This window comes from Neofelis nebulosa, chromosome X (genome assembly GCF_028018385.1).
Source record: "Neofelis nebulosa isolate mNeoNeb1 chromosome X, mNeoNeb1.pri, whole genome shotgun sequence".
Classification (NCBI taxonomy): domain Eukaryota; kingdom Metazoa; phylum Chordata; class Mammalia; order Carnivora; family Felidae; genus Neofelis; species Neofelis nebulosa.
Genome location: NC_080800.1, coordinates 38,938,922 through 38,959,884, shown reverse-complemented (window position 1 = coordinate 38,959,884; position 20,963 = coordinate 38,938,922). Strand labels below are relative to the sequence as shown.

Sequence of the window (20,963 nt, the reverse complement as noted above, 5' to 3'; positions counted from 1 at the left end):
ATTTGAATAGAGACTGGGAAGAGCGAGTTTGTCCCATTGTTTATGCCCCATTTCTAACTAAGGGCTCTACAGCTGTTAGGTGAGATCACTACCCATCATTCCAAATCGTTGTTGCGGGTGAGGAGATTCAAACGCAGCTTTGGAAACACTTTGCTGGATACTTTGAAGAAAAGCCAACATACTCATTTGGCTCCAGGGCAAAAGGAAGCCTGTACCCTGAGCTAACATTGGTCACCTCTCTTCTCCTAAGGCCACACCAAAGCCAGCAGTCCAGCGGCCGAGCAAGTATCGAATTGCACCGGCACTAGGGTCCCCAGAACACCTGGTCACCTTTTCTTTCCCGTAGGGAGAGCAGACCTTCATGCTCTGGCAGGACTGAGTCCCCTGGGTTGGGTATCTCAAAACTCTCACCCCTCATGGGAAACCCCCTTCAGGGGAAGAAAGAGTGGGTAAAATGTAGGGAATCTTCCCTCTCTGAAATTGGGCTATTTGCAATCGTTGAAAGAGCAGTGGCAGATTTTGAACATAAAAAAAAAAAAAAAAAAGAAAAGAAAATCCTTCTTCTTTCTCTTCTGTTGCTTCTCTTATGGCTTCCGCTCTGCTCTCCCTGTTTTCACGCCCTGTTGATGGAAGGATGGAAAGGGGCTCCATGTTTAGGGCGGTCGTTGATTCGTGGCACCGTGGAAAGGCCACCCCTAAGCATTTTCTGACAGCTCGTCACCGTATCAGCCACAGCTTTCAGTGGAGTGGTAGATTTACAGAAATAATCCAAACCCCCCAAGGAAAAGACTTCAACCAGATCGTGCTTTTTGACACACACGGGTAATCAGACGTCATCACTTCCAATTTATGCAAGGTTTTGTACTCTAAAAGTCGGTTAGGGGGTGCCTGGATGGCGCAGTCGGTTAAGCCTCCGACTTCAGCCAGGTCACGATCTCGCAGTCCGTGAGTTCGAGCCCCGCGTCAGGCTCTGGGCTGATGGCTCGGAGCCTGGAGCCTGTTTCCGATGCTGTGTCTCCCTCTCTCTCTGCCCCTCCCCCGTTCATGCTCTGTCTCTCTCTGTCCCAAAAATAAATAAAAAACGTTGAAAAAATAAAAAAAAATAAAAAAAAAAAATAAAAGTCGGTTAGTTATATCAACCATTAAGAACTCAGAATGGGTCTTTTCATAGAAACTATAGAAGCCCACAGAAGCCCAGCACTGGATCCAAGAGCCATCACCAACAGGCAACTCTTTTAGATCCGAGTCCCCACCCGGGGCTTCAGGAATGTACCTCCACTAGCATAAAGGTTCTATGGATGCTTTACCAAGCAGAGTGCCTTGCTCTTGACCGCTAGGACCTTATTCATTTTGCATCCACCAAGAAGACGACCCTTCTAACTAATCTTCCGCTTCTATCCCGAACCAGAGTATCTCAGATGGCCCCACCAGGGGATGCCGATCTGGGGCTCAACCTCGGTTTAGGAATAAGGTCATTCGTAGGAAAAGTGCAGGAGGGTTGAACTCAGTTTATATCACCATCATCAAAAGAAAGAAATCCACCATTTCTTCCATGATTGGCTGCCATCAGTGTTTCTCCTCTCCCCATTTGGTGGAGACTGGAAAGAAACACTGCAAATTTTAAGACAAGTCTAAGAGACATGGGGACTGGTTACATATCCTCGCCAACCACTTCTTACTATGAACAGCATATCACTAATTTATAACTATAGTTGGTACATTCAGGGACTGAGTCAATTGGTTATTTAGGGCTATTTTTATTTCAGGCCACCAATATGGTCTCATCAAAAGGGCAAATTCTTATGGCTTGACCTTTGGTTTTGCTTCAGGCCCCACGTTACAACTTGTTTGGACTTTTCTGCAATCATTAACTTCTGGAGTAAGAAAGGAACCCTTTCTTACTGTAGTATTGCTTTGGGGAAAATGAAGCCCCAAAGCACTTGCTGTACTCTGAGAAGGTAGGATAGAGTTGGAGGATGTTGGAAATGGATAAAACCCCACCAACATCTAGAGCAGTCCGTTCATTTTGTACATGAGAAAACTGTGTCCCAGAGAAGGCAAGGGACTTGCTCGGGATCACACAGCCAGTGAGGGGAAGGGTTTCTGGTTTCAGGGGCGCCTGGGTGGCCCAGTCAGTTGAGCGTCTGACTTTGGCTCACGTCATGATCTTGCAGTTCGCGAGTTCGAGCCCTATGTTGGGCACGCTTCTGTCAGCACAGAGCCTGCTTGGGATCCTCTGTCCCCTTCTCTCTCTGCCCCTCCCCCACTCATGCTGTTTCTCTCTCTCTCTCTCTCTCTTTCACACACAAAAATGATCTTTTAAAAAAAATTCTAAAAATGCTCTTCTGGTTTCAGAATGCAGTGGAATAATTATCTAATATTTCTAACAAATGAGTGCAGAACACTGGGGCATGGGACACTGAACCCAGGCTGGCAGTGGGTTTGGGGAAGAAGAATTGAAAGCTGTAGGTAAGCGGGAGGTTGACTAACGAGAGGCTCCTCTGGAGGTCCCGAAAATCAGGATTTTTAAGTTTCAGTCAAGTCTCAAGGTCAAGTCCTCCCACACCAGTCCCTCCCCAGACAGTAAAACTATTTAATCCAAGGACACACACACACACTTGACACTTGACTCATCCTCAGAAATCACTTCTATTCCCAGTCCTTCTTTTTTGCACCCTTCGTTCCTCCGGGATCGTGATTTACTGCCTTTTTCCCAGGCTGTGGTCCTCCCCCCGCGCCTTGCTTGTCCCACCACTCCTCTCTCCATCACTGCCACTGCTGCCTTTGGCCATGCGTGGCTAGGAATGCAGGTTGTGAGAACACAGAGTCCCATCCCAGACCGGAAGCCTCAGGTCGACTTGCAAAGAAGTTGCCGTCTCTCTCCCAAGGTGCACCGTGGAGGCAGGCGTGGCCTCACACCCCACGCGCCCCGCCCCATCGGAGAATAGACACGGGGAGATGACAAGGGCGCGAGCCACACCCTCCCCAGTGACCTTGTGGTTGCCCAGCCTCAGTACCGCTGCCCCCGGGTCAGCCCGGGCTTGACTGCTTGGCTGCTTACTGATGTGCCGCCAGATGGGAATAATATCAAAAACCATTCGTTGAGCGCATGGCATGCTTTATAAAATCCAACATGCTGTTTACAGTTTATAAATTAAGTGCCTTGGGAAGAGGCATCTGACTTATTCTCCAAGGCATCTAGTTGACTAGATCCAATTGGAATTCTTGGAGTTCCTGAAAAGGAGTTACTTAGCACTTCACACTCTCTGATTAGACCTAGAATTCTTTCTTTTTCGAAAAGCCTAGGTGTGATGCGTTCTCTCAAGGCAAGCTTTCTTCCACACTTCAGTCTTCTCTTTTTCTTTCTGGCCGTTCCTTTGAGAAAGGCTGTGTGTTCTGCCATGTTTACCCTTACTCGTGCCTGAGAGGCTTGTTTAAATTTTTTTAAATGTTTTTATTTAGTTTTGAGAGACAGGGAGAACATGAGTGGGGGGTGGCGGGGGCGGGCAGAGAGAGAGGGAGACACAGAATCTGAAGCAGGTTCTGGGCTCCTAGCTGTCAGCACAGAGCCCTAAATGGGGCTCGAACTCACGAACCGCAAGATCATGACCGGAGCCAAAGTCGGATGCTCCACCGACTGAGCCACCCTGGCGCCAGGGTTGTTTTAAATGATAGGAAATATCAAATCATTCTGTCTGTTACACTGACGCCATTCCGAAGTCATGATGTTCTATCTGTTTAACTTAATCTTCTTAGAAATGATGCAATGCGTGTTAGATATGAATTAGATGTTAAGAGAGTTGATCCTTGTGTCCAAAAAATTACCCAGGAAACAACAGGCCAAGCCTCTTTGCTCGTAGATGCAGTGAGCTGGAAGAAGGCACCAGAATAGGCCCTATTCCCCCCCCCACCAACCTTTAACTGTTATCTGCTAGAGCAAAAGGAGACACATCGTAGGTGCTTAACGAATGTGTGTTAAATACATATTTGTACAAAGAAGCCACAGGAGGGGCGCCTGAATGGCTCAGCCGGTTAAGCATCCGACTTTGGCTCAGGTCACGGTCTCACGGTTCATGGGTTTGAGCCCTGCGTGGGGTTCTGTGCTGACAGCTCAGAGCCTGGAGCCTGCTGCGGATTCTGTGTCTCCCTCTCTGCCTGCCCCTCTCCCACTCGTGCTCTGTCTCTTTCTCTCTCTCAAAAATAAGTAAAAAATATTTTAAAAAATTAAAACAAAGAAAAGAAAAGAAAGGAGCCACAGGAGGCATTACTTGCATCTATTAATACTGAAAACAGCCTCCGGGTGGGAATATGGATACCCAAGCACTGCCCTCTCTCGCCTGGCAAGCGGGGCAAGAATAAGGCCATTCTTGGCACAGGCCGCTCATCTTAGCCTGTTGCCGGAATAACTTGCGTGAAACCAGCAGTCCGGCCTCTGCCAGGCAGAAGGTCAGCCCAAGAGTGAGCTGATCTGTGGACACAACACCATCTCTCACCCAGGAGGCTGGGCCCGCTGTAAGCTCTGCTATATTATTTCCCCGAGGATGACAGGTGGGGAAATCTGGGCACCAGTTGTTCTTTTCCACTGGTATCGTTTGGAGGGTAGCTCCAAAGTCGGGCACGCGGGCCTACGTGCCTCTCCTGCCGGCAGAGGCTCTACATCGGAGGGATGAGAATGTGGGCTCTGTACGTCGGCCAAGTCCGTGTCTCAGAGACCGTACCCAGCGCACGGGGCGGCCCTGGAGCTCCTGAGTTTAGCAAGAGAGTCGCTTTCTCATTCAATCCATCGCTGGCCAGGCCGAGGTTCTCAGTCTCGATGGGCAGCATTTGATTTTTGATGCTATGTGGCTTAAAAAAAGAAAGAAAGAAAGGAAGAAAGAAAGAAAGAAAAGAAAGAAAGCAAATTGGAATTAATTTAACTTTGGGAAAAGTGACAGGAGCTCCTTCAAGACAGACATCAATTGCAGCTAAGCCGCCGTAAATCAGGGCTCTCGAGTGATGTGAATTTCCCTCATTTTCGTGTTCCTCTTCGTGAATGCTTCCCCTGACCCTGTGCGCTTCTCCCCTATGCACCCGCCACCAACACGGCGTTAGGACAACTTGATTTAACATTGCTCTTTGTTTGAGCGTGAGGTTTACTTCTTCTTCCACACGACGGTGGTGGTTCATTTGATTTGAGCACTTCAGGCAAAAATCCCAATGTTAAGTTGCAAGAATCTGACCTTTATATTTTGAGAGCTCTGTGAGTTCTGTGGCATATGTACATCGCTGCTTGGATTCTTGTTTCGGAGTTTAACATGAAAACTGAACAAAAAGTACCATGCTTTGTGAGTGTGTGGAAATGAAAAATGTATTTCTTATCAGCAGTAAAGTAACATTTTCCCTGTCATGCTTTTATACTTTATCTTTATTACCACTTCTGGGTTCAGCTTATCTTCAACGAGAAAATCAGATAATAAAGTTACATTTTGTGTGACATTAACTATCTCTTTGCCGTTATATGCTTCCCAGCATTCGTTGGCAAAATACTTTTGCAAAAAGTATCTTTACCTTTTAGGAAAAAAAAAAAAAATTCAACTGTGCTTGCAATTCAGGATGTTGCTACTAGGTGGCAGTAGTGCTTAAGAACCAAATGATCCACCAGGAACAATGTTTGACTAAGAAACGAGACTAGCCCCTACGCGGCTCAGTCGGTTGAGCAGCTGAGCGTCCCACTCTTGATTTCGGCTCAGGTCGTGATCCCGGGGTCCTGGGATCGAGCCCTGTATCAGGTTCCATGCTGAGCCTGCTTGAGATTCTCTCTCTCTCTCTCTCTCTCTCTCTCTCTCTCCTTCTGCCCCCTCCCCCACTGGTGGTCTCTCTCTCTCTCTCTCTCAAATTAAAAAAAAAAAATTAAAAAAGAGACTAACACGTCTTCCAATATTTATAAGAGATAAAAATATAATACTACGAAAATACTCAAACTGGCACAAATCGTAAGCATCCATTAACTTAATTGCTATTTTTAAGCCAAGTTTTGAAAAGACAAAGTGTAATTTTTTTGAATGAAATTTTGGATGGGCAATACATTTACAAGTTCGGAAATGCACAAAGAAAATAGATGTCTGTATACAGTGAAAAGTCTTCCTCCCATGCCTATCCTCCCGCTGTCGCAAATAGCTCATCGTAGAACTTCTTGACTACCCTGCCAGAGCGACTCTGTGCCAATATAAATGAACACAAATATATGTTCTTATCACACACAAATTAGTAGAGTCACTGCATCCTTCTTTATACAGTTGCATAGTATTCCATTGTGTGAATGCTGTATAATATATTTAGCCAGTCCCTTGGTGATGGGTATTTTGTGCAGTGTCCAACTTTATGCCATGACAACCCATGTTGGAGTGAATAGCCATACGCTTGTGTGATCTCACACGGAGGGTAATTCTCAGAAATGGACTAGCTGGGTCTCAACATTCACATATATAGGGTCTTGTTATTGGATGTTGTTTGTTTTTTTTGTTTGTTTGTTTCTTTGTTTTGTTTGCCATCAAGCTATGGGTTTTTCTTTCATTTTGCTTTGTTCATTTAACCATCCCTGCCGGCCATCGGCTCTGAAGAGAAGTGGCTGGAAGTGGGGAGGGAGGGCCAGGACCGGAATGTCTGCCTTTCCCTTCACCCCTTCACCGCCGATTCCTGGGGGGAAATACCTGTAGGGCTGGAGCGGTAAAAGGAGAAATCCATAAATTCCTTTTCTGAGACTAATTAAGGCTTCAAAGAGACAGATAACCACTTGGGATAACATAGTCATATTGAAACTCAGGAAATGGTCAGTAATGCTGCAGCTTCTGAACGTTGAACCCTAGAAAGCTCTGGCTCTTTGAGGTGAAATCTTGGTGAGTTTCAGTGTGATATGCGGCCGAAAAGAAAACAAAACAAAACAAAATGCTCTTTGTCATTCTTTGCCAGTTTGGAGCTTTAGGGTCAGGTTTGACCAATTTTTTTTTTTTTTTTTTTTTTTTAATTTTTATTTTTGGGACAGAGAGAGACAGAGCATGACCGGGGGAGGGGCAGAGAGAGAGGGAGACACAGAATCGGAAACAGGCTCCAGGCTCCGAGCCATCAGCCCAGAGCCTGACGCGGGGCTCGAACTCACGGACCGCGAGATCGTGACCTGGCTGAAGTCGGACGCTTAACCGACTGCGCCACCCAGGCGCCCCTTGACCAATTTTTTAAAAATAAAAAAATTGTGGAGGGGGGAGCGCCTGGGTGGCTCAGTTGGTTGAGCGACCGACTTTAGATCAGGTCATGATCTCACGGTTCATGAGTTCGAGCCCTGCGTCAGGCTCTGTGCTGACGGCTGGGAGCCTGGAGCCTGCTTCAGATTCTGTGCCTCCCTCTTTCTCTGCCCCTCCCTCACTTGCACTCTGTTTCTCTCTGTCTCTCAAAAATAAATAAACCTTAAAAAAATTTTTTTAAATAAATAAATAAATAAATAAATAAAAATTTTTTAAAGCTTATTTATTTTGAGAGAGGCAGAGACAGCGCTAGTGGGGAGGGGCAGAGAGAGAGGGAGACAGAGAATCCCAAGGAAGCTCTGTGCTGCCAGCGCAGGGCTTGAACTCACGAAACCGCCAGATCATGACCTGAGCCAAAACCAAGAGTGGGACGCTTAACCGACTGAGCCACCCAGGCGCCCCAGGTTGATCAGTTTTCATGAGATGTTGCCATTAGCAAGCTCATAAAAGAAAGTGGTGCAAAGTCGTGTGAAGATATGGTCTTACCTTTAGGACTGTCTTCTACATTTGGAGATAGTGGTGACTGAATCCGTGCGTAACAGGCGGGGCCGTTTTAGAACAAGAGGGGACGGTAGGCGCCATCTTTTCCAACTCTCCTACTCTACAGATGGGGAAACTGAGGCCAGACCAGTTGAAATATCCTGTGCAAGGTCTCCCAGCTAATCAATGGCAGTGCTCCAGCCCAGGTGGGTCTCCTCATTACTGGTCCCTGCCCGTCCTGCCATTTATAGGATTTCCCAGAAACACTCGCGATGAGATTATGCCATCACCAGGGATGCTGTTCTCTGAAACGGCCCTTTGTCACATACACTTTACAGCCTGGGATCCCCCACCCCCCCCCACTCACAAGAGAGCTAACTGAGGCTAAGTGGGTCTGGGGCCATTCTATTGGAGCAAAATGAATTGACTTACAGGGACTTAAGTTCTTATCTGGATCTTATATTACTTTGCCCTGTTTATTTGGACTGGCCATAAGTAGGAAGTTAAAAAAAATGTACCATGAACAAAATAATCAAACTCTTATCTGAAATACCTTTTGAAAGTTTGTCTGAAGCTTTTATTATCATGTTCCTTTTGTTTGGGATGTAACGACAGGTCCCCCTAGTTTTCCTAAAAGTTTGCAAATATTTTTGATGCTCTGTCATCTGGTAGGATAAAAAGCACCCATGTTGGCCATGTGGAGGGGGGCTAGTGAGGTGAAATGGGGAGATCTCAGGACCTCAGTCCCTTGCCCAAGAAGTACATAGTTAAAAGAACAAAGCAAGTTTTGGGGCGCCTGGGTGGCTCAGTCGATTAAGCCTCCGGCTCGGGCTCAGGTCATGATCTCGCGGTTTGTGAGCTCGAGCCCCGCGTCAGACTCTGTGCTGACAGCTCGGAGCCTGGAGCCTGCTTCACATTCTGTGTCTCCCTCTCTCTCTGCCCCTCCCCTGCTCGTGCTCTGTCTCTCTCTGTTTCTCTATAATAAATAAACCTTAAAGAAATATATATATTTAAAAAAAAAAAAGCACAAAGCAAATTCCAGGACAACTGGTATACCCTGATCCCATCGTAATGGTAAGTGTTTGCTCTGACGACCACTTACTTTGTCACATTATACCAGGTGCTCAGGCTACAGAAGCTCTGCGGAAACGTGTGACTCTTTGGCAAATAACGCGGGTGTCGCTTTAACCACACTGGGGGCCGGCGCGCATAATGTGTATTTCAGATGCGTATTTCAGATGCACTTTGTCATTGATGCTGGGTGGCACGGGGCTTCAAACGAAAACAGGATGGGCCCAGAGCACAGAAGGGGAAAACTAGGTGGGTGGACTAGGAAATGAAAACTGAGCTGCTTTCCCCTGGGACGCCGCCTGTGTTCATTCGGGCTGGCCTGCCTCCTTTCTAGTCCTGTGCGCTTGACGTGGCCACCAGAGCTCACTGAGAAGCTGGATAGACCCTCCCGCCCCCACCAGCCAGGGATGGGGATGGGACCACTCGTATTCAGTTACGCTGGGGCCAGAACCACATGTTTCATCTTGACCGTGAGTTCAAACTATCCTTGCTCCTTAGAAACATGGGGCTCCGGCAACTGAAGTCAACATGTGCTTTCCTGAAACCATTGCGTCCACCTCCCAATGGCTATAAATACGTAGCACAAGCTATGGGGCGGGAGCTGGTAGAATGAAGGACAGCCCGTGCTAATGGCACTCTGGAAACCGATACTCTTTCCTCAAAATGACATGGAAAAATTCTACTCAATACCTCCTGGGCTCCATTCGTTTTTCTGGGTAAATGTTTCCGGGGAAAACCATTTCTGTTTTCATTCCAGCTGTGCGGCAGATATCGTGAGGGTGGATTGCAAGTGGAAACAGTGAGACCCGACTCCGACACACAAAGGACAATGACAACCAGAAAGCTCCGGCCAGATCGTGCCCTTTGCTGGGAAGGAACTGGATCCTAGGGGGCGAAGGCATTGCCAATCTTTAGTCCTCTGCCTCCCTCTGCTGTTCCTTCTGAGAAGTTTTCCTTACAACAATGAGAAATCATGCACTCGCTGCATCTTTTTCTATGCTCTCCCTGCTGGCGCTGATGGGAGATACAGACAGCAAAACGGACAGCTCGTTCATGATCGACTCGGACCCTCTGCGCTGCATGAGGCACCACTATGTTGATTCAATCAGTCACCCGTTGTACAAGTGTAGCTCAAAGGTAAGACGAAGGGCTCGGTGAAGGTGGTGCGACTTCCCAGAGTCGGGAGAGGAGCCGTGTTCCTTTGTCAGGGGCTGCAGAACCATGATCGTAGTCCAAACCTGAGCTAGATGGCTGGCCCACGGGGCTTGCGGGAGAATCGTGCTTTTCCTGCTTTTCGGGTTTCCCAGCATGCTTTGGACCTTTGTCAGTAAAGCCGCCTAATTGACCATGTGCACACCCGGGCAGCTTCTCTCCTTTCAGGCTGCTCAAAGTCCGTAGGAAAGGCCGGAAGGTTCTCCCAAGGAAATTGTTGCTAAGCACGGGGGAGAGAGGTGTGTTTCGTCCCTGGCTGTGAAATTCACGAGCAGTAATGTTCTTTATCGACAAAGAAAAGTAGAGTAGAGGCGCCTGGGTGGCTCAGTCGGTTAAGCATCTGACTCTTGATCTCGGCTCAGGTCATGTTCTCACGGTTCGTGGGTTCGAGCCCCGCATCGGGCTCTGCGCTGACAGCGCGGAGCGTGCTTGGGATGCTCCCTCTCACTCTCTTTCTGCCCCTCTCCCGTTCTCTCTCTCTCTCTCTCAAAATAAATAAACTTAAAAAAAGTGGAATCTACAGGTTATCAAAACTCCTTCTACTTTCACTGGCAATAAAGAGGAAACAGAGGCAAGAAATGTGGTTGAGCAGCAAATCGTACTTCTCAGGGGGACTCTTCAAAGCCATGCCTGATGACATAGCTGCTCACCGGCCTCGTGGCCCAGACCTTTCTCCACCTGCCACGTTTACGTTAAGATGATTTCGAAAGATAAGTGGCAATTTGATCATTTATCATTCTTACGTGGATTATCCAAATCATTCTTGTCTGGAGTAGGTTGTATGCTCATTTGTGGAGGCAACCTGTGCGGGTAATGTCTCAGTGTTGGGACGAGGTGTGAGAAGGAGTACCATGCTTCAAAGGCCACCGACAGTGGCCGGCCACCTGGACCACCCAGAAGGGAGGCACATAGTAGCGAAGAACAGACTCAGACTGAAAAATGTCACGACCGTCACTGCCCCCAGTCACATGAATGAAATGTGCCCACATTTGGTAAATAGGAATCCTTTTAGCCCAACCTCAGAGATTTTCACTGCAGTCCTGAGACCAAAACCGCTTAAGCATTCTCATATGGCAAGTATTTTTTAAATTACCAGTATAATTAAGAAATTTGGGTAATATCAACCACGAGAATTAAGACCATATAAGTTAATGTCCCTACCCTCCATTTAAGAACATTATGACTTCTGTCTGCCTTTAAAATTTCCATCACTTCTCTGATTTCACCTCGATGATAATGGCTTGTTTTAGTTTGGGGGAATCAGAATTTGAGTTAAATCATTTTACCCATTATATTAATAAGATCTAGGACTGTGGGAAAATAGAGAGACTTTCCACTTAAAAACTTTCTGGCTCTCATTTGTAGTTATAGAACTAAAAAAAAAAAAAGGAGTAAACAGATAAACTTACATTTTTGCAAGATTGCAATCCCTTCTTAGGGGGAAAAAAAACTAAAGCAAATTGAGGGAAAAAAGTCGGGACATGTTTTTACAACTGTGATTGCTCAAAGATTGTGGGCCTCAGCAATTATTAGCTTCTCCTTCACTAGTATTTGAAAGAAGAGATGCCGTGAACTTGAGCCCCACACACTCACGGTGCTGCAGCATGATTCCCAGACACAAACTTTGGCCCACCTTTGTTCACGTCTGTTTCTTCCAGAATGCCACGATAAATAGCACAAACTTGTGATAGTAGCAGAAATGTTTGTAGTTCTGTGGGAACTATCTGTTTCCAAACATCCCAAACTATGTCAGATATAACAATAGTTTTATGTAAATGGTGCTCGTAATTATAAACCTTTCTTTCTCGGCCTTAAAATATGCCCGGCAGAATCTGAACCACCCAGACCTTTTCTGGATTAGATTTGCTCTATGTGTCCAGGAACAAAAACTGGTTTTCATTTTTATTTTATTTTATTTTATTTTATTTTATTTTATTTTATTTTTTTGGTTTTCACTTTTAAATATTCTATAATTCTTGACTCTCACAGACTCAAGCTGGTCTTCTTTCTAATGGGTCTCGTTAACGAAACTGTTCGTCTTGACAGACTCGGGATAAAACCTTTAGCCTGTGTCTAGAAAACAGGCACCAAGGGTTTTTACAGTGGAGGAGACCAGGCTAGATCTTTCCTGTCTGTGAAAAGCATCCCTCCACATGCTGTTCAAAGACTGTTATTTACTAGACACATGTCTACCGTTGGCCTGTTGCTTGTTAATACTTCCTGACTTACATTTATCCCACTGTCTGGCCTTGGGAAGACAGGTGAACGGGAGAGTGCGAGCCAGGCTTAGGGGAGGGAGAGCATCTCATAATATATGATCTAATCATTGCCAGCAAACCCATGTTCGAAGGCATTACCGATCCCATTTTACCGGTAGGGAAAACTGAAAACCTAAAAAAGTACTCAGGGGCGCCTGGGTGGCTCAGTCGGTTACGCGTCCGGCTTCGACTCAGGTCATGATCTCACGGTTCGTGGGTTCGAGCCCCGTGTCGGGCTCTGTGCAGACAGCTCGGAGCCTGGAGCCTGCTTCCGATTCTGTGTCTCCCTCACTCTCTGCCCCTCCCCTGCTCTCTCTCCTTCTCTCAAAAATCAAATTTAAAAAAAAATTAAAAAGCGTGAAAACGTATTCAGCATAGATTCCTCGTTTAGTCCAAGAGTGAGAGTGTCTGTTTCAGATCATTTCTTTCAACCGCTGGGATCTTCACGTTGGAAAATTGCAAGTAGAATGGAGAAGGCACTTTTTTTTAAAATTTTTTTTTAAAGCTTATTTATTTTTGAGACAGAGAGAGACAGAGCATGAACAGGGGAGGGTCCGAGAGAGGGGGAGACACAGAATCTGAAACAGGCTCCAGGCTCCGGGCTGTCAGCACAGAGCCCGACGCGGGGCTCGAACTCACGGACCGCGAGATCATGACCTGAGCTGAAGTCGGATGCTTAATCGACTGAGCCACCCAGGCGCCCCTGGAGAAGCCACTATTTCGAAGTCCAGGCTCAGCTTCGGATCCACGGGAGATAGTGATTTCTACTCAGCAATGTTTCTAGAAAATAGGAAGAATAGTGGGAGTCTTCCATGAGCCTATCTGATCCCCCTTGCCCTGAGTTCCAGAGGCCTGGAGCCCATCGCCTAGCAGTTCAGGAAAGGGCCGTGATGGAGTCCGGCAGAGAAGACTGGCCACCGTGGTCCACCAGGGAGGTCAGTGTGGCCACAGATTAAGATGTGCCTGCTAGCTTTCGGGGGTGACACTTCCTAGGACTGGGTACAAAGGATCCTGGGAGTGGCAGGTTCACTGACAGTCTTCCCTGAAATTCTGAGTGCGTAAAGGCTCTAGAGCTAACAGGCAGAAGGTCAGTGGTTAGTGGAATCTTGAAGGGAGCTGAGGCATCTCAGACTTTGAAGTGAGAGGGAGCCGGTTTCCTATTCCAGCTCCACAGTGCGCCCAATGGGTGACTTTGGGAGAAGTGAAGTAATTCTTGGGTGCCTCGACTTGTTCCCAACGTAAACTGGAGCCAATGCCGCCTATCTGAAGGTGGGGTATGGATGGGCATGGGTGATGATGTTTGCCAAGCACACGGCACGGAGTCGGGCATATCATAGACGTTAAGAAACGATGTTATGATCTTGATGATGAAGTTATGAACTGGACAGGTGTTCAGACTCACTTTTCTATTTCAGTCACTACTAAGACCTCAATAACGGTTGGGATCTCGGATAGCCTTAAAGGATTAGGAAAACGAACCTCACTGGGGTTCTGGTTTAGCACGGAAACCTGGCGGGGGTGGGGGGAGCGTGCCGAAAAGCAACGTAAGCGAAAGCCATCATGCTGGCTGCTAAGAGTGGGGATAAAAGCAGAAGAGAGGCAGATCCCGCTGTCTGACCTCCCTTCCCAGGTGAGTGGAGGAGGGCGGGGCCGGTTCTGGATGCGAGCCAGGGAGGGGTTTTCAGGAACCGAGGCTGGAAGGCAAGCTGGTAGGGGAGGCCTGTGAAGTCGGAGCTGGGAGATGGTGGCCCCGCAGGGACCTGGGACCAGGGCAGATGGCTGTCTGAACTCAAGGGCCACAGGCCCAGCAGCCGAGGAGAAGGACAGTTCAGGGGATAAAGCCTGGGAAAATTCCCAGAGGTAAAGGGGCCTGGCAGGCCAAGGGTTACGCCTTGGGATTTGGAGGGAGCTGTTACGATCCCTCTCCCAGTGCCGCCCAGGAAGCTCACACTGTGGTAGAAGACATAGGGAGAGTCCGGAATATTGAACTTATAACAAAATCACAGAATCAACTCTTGGAGAGATAGGACTTCTTTTTTTTTCTTATTTTGTATTTTTGATGTCTATTATTATTTGTGTGTGTGTGTGTGTGTGTGTGAGAGAGAGAGAGAGAGAGAGAGAGAATGAGCAGGGGAGGGGCAGAGAGAGAGGGAGACACAGAATCTGAAGCGGGTTCCAGGATCCGAGCTGTCAGAACAGAGCCCGTCGCAGGGCTCGAACTCACAGACGGTGAGATCATGACCTGAGCCGAAGTCGGACACTTAACCGACTGAGCCACCCAGATGCCCCAGGACTTGTTTTGGGTTTTTTTTTTTTTTTTTTTTAAAGGAATGATTTTATCCTGAATGCCCACTATGTACAGGCACCGTGGCCGGTACTGGAGGCACAAAAATCAGGGGGAAAAGAAGACAGCATTTTTTACCGTCGTAATGCTTTTAAGTAAATGGCATATAGAGGGAAAGGCAATGCTCTGTGTGCAAAGGTTTCGCAACTGTTTCAGCTGTGACCAGAGTGAAGGGGACCAGATCCCATCATTCCTCTGGTTGCAATTTTGCTGACACCCTCAGCCGGGCACGGACCCTTTGGGGGTTGACCTGGGTGCCTGGAGATGAGCTGAATAGTCATTTATTGAGGGTGCCGGGGAGGGCAGAAATGGGTCTCCAGGAGGTGCCAGGGAATAAGGGGTATGTCGTGTTCACTGCTGAGAAAAAAGGCAAAAAAAGAAAAAGAAAAAAGAAAAAAAAATAGTTTCTCACTTAACTGAGGCAAAATAGCCAAAATCCGGTTTTAGCATTAGGATGTTTTGTGTGCAAAGTCTTTTTTTTTTTTAAAGTTTATTTAGTTATTGAGAGAGAGAGAGAGCAGGATAGGGGCAGAGAGAGAGGAGAGAGAGAATCCCAAGCAGGAGCTGCACTGTCGGTACAAAACCCGATGCAGGGCTCGAACTCACGAAGTGTGAGACCTGATCAGGACCTGAGCCAAGATCGAGAGTCGGACGCTTAACCGACTGAGCCACCCAGGCGCCCCATCTGTGGGCAAAGTATTTATTCTGCGTCTTTATTCTGAAACTGATGAAGACACCTCGTCAGTCATGGCCTGAGCCAGGAATTCACAGGGGTTCCACATGACAGACGAGGAAAGTGGCTTTGGCAACGGTAAGAATCTTTCAACAAGGAGCGATGAAAACCATCTGTGGTTGGGTTTTCTCTCACTCAGAAGATAGGTGTATACAGCAGGAGAAGATACAACTGCCCAAGACGTACGGGCAAGTCTCCGGGTGCAATCCTTGGTCGCGACCCAGGAATCACAGCAGGCTATAACCCTCACGATGTAGCCTGAACTTGCCCATGACCACCTGGAGCAACTCGCTGAGGTTGACAGGGGCTTGACAGGCTGACTGTCATGGTTAGGACGGAGGGCTCAGCAATGAAGCTGTCTCTGTTCAGCATTCTGACCCTCCGTTATACAGCTATGTGATTTCAGGCCAGTGACTTATCCTCTGCCTTTTCAGTGCTTCATTTGTAAAATGGGGAAGGCTTAGCTTTTGAGATGGCTGTTAAGAATGAGATTGCACATAACGGGCTTGGCACAGAGCCTGGAGCCTGCTAAATGTTCAATACGTGTTATATATCGTCATCATTACTGTTATGTTATTATTACCCGAGGGCCTTGCATTCCCCTTAGCCCCAGCCCATGGAAATCAGATGACAACAGGAAGGAGCCCACAGCTCTGTTGGTATTAGAAGGAGCTGGCCACATCCAGCGGGAGCCAAGTGACTCTAAGGTTGGGGGGCTCCCAAGGGACCGCTGGAGAAGTCGCCTAGCTTCCCAGAATCAGGCCACTTGTCTGGGGAACATAAGACAGCAAACATTAAACTGGACCCAAAGCAGATAATGTGTGTCTGTCACCCTCCTGAGCTGTGAGACGTCAACAGAAGGTCAATGAGCACCAACCAACTGTTGAAGCTTCTCCTTTAATGGTGGAGCCCCGTGCGGGCTCGCTGGCAAAACGAGGTCATTTCCTGATTTCGCAAAGGAGTCGTGTGGATGCCCTTTGTTAGGAGCAGTTAAGTGCACAGTGAAGAGTCTTCCCGTGTTAGTAAGACACGGCCAAGTCCCCCAGGCATGAGGGGGGTGCGTCTGACCCGCAAACTGGATTTTGACGGGTGAACTGATGTTTGAAGGTGGTGAAGGTTTGTTGAACCGAAGGGTGAGTGGGTTAAGGAGTTAGACACCGTGTGGTGTGGTACCATCCAAGGAATTTCTGGGAGTCCCCGGAAGTCCCCCAATCGCTGGACGATGGAACCGGGGGAGGGTCTCGGTAGCAGAGGAGATATTATTTAGGAGGGCACTTTCACCATTCAGCTCTGCGTAAGCTCGGAGGTGGTGATGCTATCTCCCAAGAAGTTCATAAGAAAAAGGGCAGACTCCTATGCTTTTGATCAGGTCAGGGCTCTCAGAATCAGGTCAAAGTAGATGACAGAAGGGTGGGAGCTGGCTCATGCTTCAGGGAAACATTTTGCTATGATTTAGACCAGGGGGGGTTGGTTTTGGACAGACCGGGGTTTGATTCCAGCTCTGCCTTTCACCATCAGGCAAGTTACTTAAACTCTCTAAAGCCTCGGTTTCCTCATCTATAATAATACTACAGATAATAATAGTACCCCAGCAGGGGAATGTTATGAGGAGTAAATGAGATTGTAAGTGTTGTAAGCACTCAGTAAATGTTAGCTGCCATTATTATTATTGGCTAAATGACTGCTATCTAGTGGCCCATCTAGTGTGGAACCTGTCAGACTCTCCCACTTTGCTACTCAAAGCGTGGACGTTAAGCAGTACCGACATCAACCAGAATCCGGCGAGAAACGCAGGCTCTCCGGCCTCGGCCGGAACTACTCAGTCACAATCTGCGTTTTAGCAAGATCCCCAGCTGATTGACATGCCCATTATAGTTTGAGAAGCTCTGGCCTGGAAGAGGTGAGAAGATCCTCGTGAAAGCCATAAAACAGGCTAGGCACGGCCGAGAGCGAGCCTGGAAAAGCAGACATTTATCCCTTCCATCCTGTAACGACACTCGTTTCTCGATCTTCCCTTCCAAGCTCCCGGCTGTACCCCTCCAATGCACATTCACAAAACAAAGCTAGCCTTTTATAGCATTTCCAGCGTTGTGATGGGATCTATATACTGGAAATCTCCCAGAGGGGAGATTTGCACGTGTGTGTCGAGACCATCAAGGGCCCCGATAACTCTTTCATAGTGTCTTCTTCGAGGAGAGGGCATCTGAACGTGGCAATGGAGAATAGTAGGGATTTCATTAAGCAGAGCTAGGAGGAAAGGGCATTCCTGAGAGACGAAAGACACAAGCGAAGGCAAGAGGCAGGGAAATTCAGGGCGGTTCCCTGAACTCCTAACTGATTAGGCTTGATCAGAACAGGGAGTGGGTGATGACAATGAGAACAGTTTTAAGTAAGACTGGAAAGATGTGACATCAGGGTCACAGAGGATCTTAATACCCTTTCAGGATCTGGGGTTTTATTCTGAAGGCTGGAGGCAGCCACCAAATGCATTTATGGCACATGTCTGTGCGTTCTCCTTGCGCAAAAATCCAGCTGCGGAGAGAGGGGGATCCATTGGAGGTGGTCTCGGGGTCTTTTCAGCGCTGGAGTTCTTGTCCTTCAGAAAGAGCCGAAGGTGGAGCTTGAGACCCTTGAACACGTTTAGTGAAATCACGGTCAGGTTAGTGCTTCTACCAATGGCCCAACATTGCTGACCTGGTCGTTTTATGGACCGTGTTAATTGCATGGTCATCCAAGGTCTACATTCAGTTCACCTGCATTTGCCTCATTCGGGTATGATGCACCGCCATGTCCGTGCCCCTTTGAATTAAATCCGTGGACACGGATTCACTACATTCATCTGGACTGAAATTGGACCTCTGAAGACTTCCGTCTGGGGAGGTGATCTCTGAATATTGCTTAATCTGCCTAGGAGATGACCCGCATTAGAGATGAGCACATTTAGAAGACCTTGGAATCCCTCTCATTAGAGGGATGGGGTGGGCACCAGAGACTGGCCCGTGTGCTGCTGATTTACGGCATAATCTCTCAAAACCTATTTCAGGTCCTGTTTTGCCTATCAACGGGCAGGCAGGATGTCACCAACGCTTTCATAAAACCGAGATGGTTTATAGCTGCCATTTCCTCTCTGCCCCTGCGATCTTTCAGAGAAAATAAATCAATAGGTCCTACCCCCCCACTTCACCAAGCCCAGCTGGTCGCTTCCTAGCAACTCGTATCCTCTTGCGGGATTCATCCGAGCATCTTCTTCGATAATGGGGCTGATCGTGTATAGTTACCAGAAGTCATCTTGGATTCCTTTGAGAAAGATGAGCAGGCCATGTCTTTCTTTTAATTCTTTTCTCTTTAATGCTTATTTATTTTTGAGAGAGAAAGAGCAAGCGTTCATGAGTGTGGGAGGGGCAGAGAGAGAGGGACAGAGACAATCCTAAGCAGGCTCCCCACTGTCAGCTCAGAGCCCGATGCGGGGTTCGAACTCACAAACCATGAGCTCGTGACCTGGGCCAAGATCAAGAGTCAGATGCTTAACAGACTGACGCCCCCCCCCCCCGGTGCCCCTTCTTTTTTAATTCTTAGTGAATCAAGCTCCCCACCCTACCCTACCCATGTCTGCCACTGCCAGGATCCCGGGATTTATGTACGGGAGACATAAATGAGCTCACTCCATCCCCGTGAGCTGGATGCTTGTGTCCATCGTTCCGAGCATAACCTCGGTAGTGTGCATCAGACTCTTAAAGGAGACTCTTTACTAAAGCCAGGTTAAGAGCCACTAGAGAGAACACACAGCCTCTGTTACTTCAGCCCAACCTTTGTTGTCACCCTAACCTACCTTCGGAAATGGAAATGGTCAGAATGGTAATTTGCCATAAATGACTCTAAGATTGGGTTGTGCAACTCTCAGGCTCCTTCGGCATATATAAGCCCAGAAATGTGATTCCGGGGCCCCAAACGTACACTGTTTCTGTTTCATTCTCTTGTTTCAAAACATATTTTTTTAAATGTTTACTTATTTTTGAGAGAGAGAGAGAGAGAGACAGAGTGTGAGTGGGGGAGGAACAGAGAGAGAGAGGGAGACCCAGAATCTGAATCTGAAACAGGCTTAAGGCTCTGAGCTGTCAACGCAGAGCCCTATGCAAGGCTCAAACCCATCGACTGTGAGATCGTGACCTGAACCAGAGTTGGACGCTTAACCGACTGAGCAACCCAGGCGCCCCACGTTTTTATTTGCCCGTCACGGGCCTCATGCAGTGGTTCCAAACCCTCCGTGCACTTGGGAATCACTGGAGGAACTTTGAAAACCATGACAGCTTGGGCTCTGTCCCCAAGGATTTTAATTTAATTGGTTCGAGATGGGACCTGGGTGCTGACATTTTAAAAACAAGTTTGCCAGGTGGTTCTTTGTTTCTCTCTAATTTTTTTTTTTTATTTGAAAGAGAGATAGAGAGCGCAAACAGAGGAGGGGGGACAGAGAGAGGGGGAAGAGAGGATCTGAAGTGGGCTGTGTGCTGACCGAAGAGAGCCCGACGCGGGGCTCGAACTCACGAACTGTGAGATCATGACCCGAGCCGGAGTCAGACGCTCAACCGACTGAGCCACCCAGGCGTCCCTTGCTCGGTGATTCTAATGTGCAAGCGGGGCTGGGAGCCGCTGGTGTCATCCAGCGGGAATTGGCCAAGGGTGTTAGGAGAATTGGCCAAGGCTGAGGTTTTGGCACCCCCCACAGGGTAACCATTTCCCTTCTCTCCCCAGATGGTGCTTCTGGCCAGGTGCGAGGGGCACTGCAGCCAAGCGTCACGCTCGGAGCCCCTGGTGTCCTTCAGCACTGTCCTCAAGCAGCCCTTCCGCTCCTCCTGTCACTGCTGCCGGCCCCAGACCTCCAAGCTAAAAGCACTGCGGCTGCGCTGCTCCGGGGGCATGAGGCTCACAGCCACCTACCGGTACATCCTCTCCTGTCACTGCGAGGAGTGCGGCTCCTGAGACCCGCCGCTCAGCGGCTTCTGGACGGGACATCCTCCTCCCTCGCCGAGGCAGATCATCCAGCCAGGGAGAAGGACTGGCAAGAAAAGAGTTAAGGAGGAAAAAAACCCCAAAAGATGCAGCAATTCCCACGGGATTCTGCATATTCTAGTAATAAAGACTCTCCATGCTTGTTGACAGAGAGACAGAGAGAGAGAGAGAGAGAGAGAGAGAGGAGAGAGAGAGAGAGAGATGCTCTGGGAACTTGGTTTCCATTCCCGTCTCCTTTCCCTGGTACAATTTCTTTCGGTTCCTTTTCAGATTCAGGCATTTCCCCCCCCCCCCCCCTCCCCCCCGCCGCCTTGGCACTGAATGCCGTTTGGGTCTCCAACAATTCAGCGTCAGTCGGGAACGTGGGCCCCCCCCCCCCCTCCCCCGCCCCGTGCAAGCGTGGGTCAGGCCGTCACTGTTGGGTGCGCGTTGGGGGAGCATTCGCCTCGGAAAGCAGGAAAGCGCAACCCTTTCCGCGATCCCGCCTGGCTCTCTTTTGCTTACCCATTTCAAATTGCAGGCACCGAGCATGTGGATGTGCGTAGCCAGGCTCACTCGCAGCCGGCTAACCAACATTAAAA

At 48.2% G+C, this 20,963-nt stretch overlaps 1 protein-coding gene across 4 annotated transcripts in view; it reads left to right on the top strand.

The window, feature by feature from the left end:
• The window catches only part of NDP (norrin cystine knot growth factor NDP), a 52,990-nt gene extending 32,455 nt beyond the window's left edge, over positions 1 to 20,535 (top strand). For 3 of the 4 annotated variants that reach the window (XM_058713127.1, XM_058713126.1, XM_058713125.1), the window contains exons 2-3: positions 9,586 to 9,965; positions 20,125 to 20,535. In XM_058713127.1, coding sequence (XP_058569110.1) covers positions 9,792 to 9,965; positions 20,125 to 20,352 — 402 coding nt within the window. In that variant the 5' untranslated portion in view covers positions 9,586 to 9,791 and the 3' untranslated portion in view covers positions 20,353 to 20,535. Of the gene's footprint in view, positions 1 to 9,585; positions 9,966 to 13,071; positions 13,234 to 20,124 lie in introns of those variants that run through there. The other variant, XM_058713128.1, reaches the window with a different exon arrangement.
• The last annotated feature ends 428 nt before the right edge of the window (positions 20,536 to 20,963 follow it).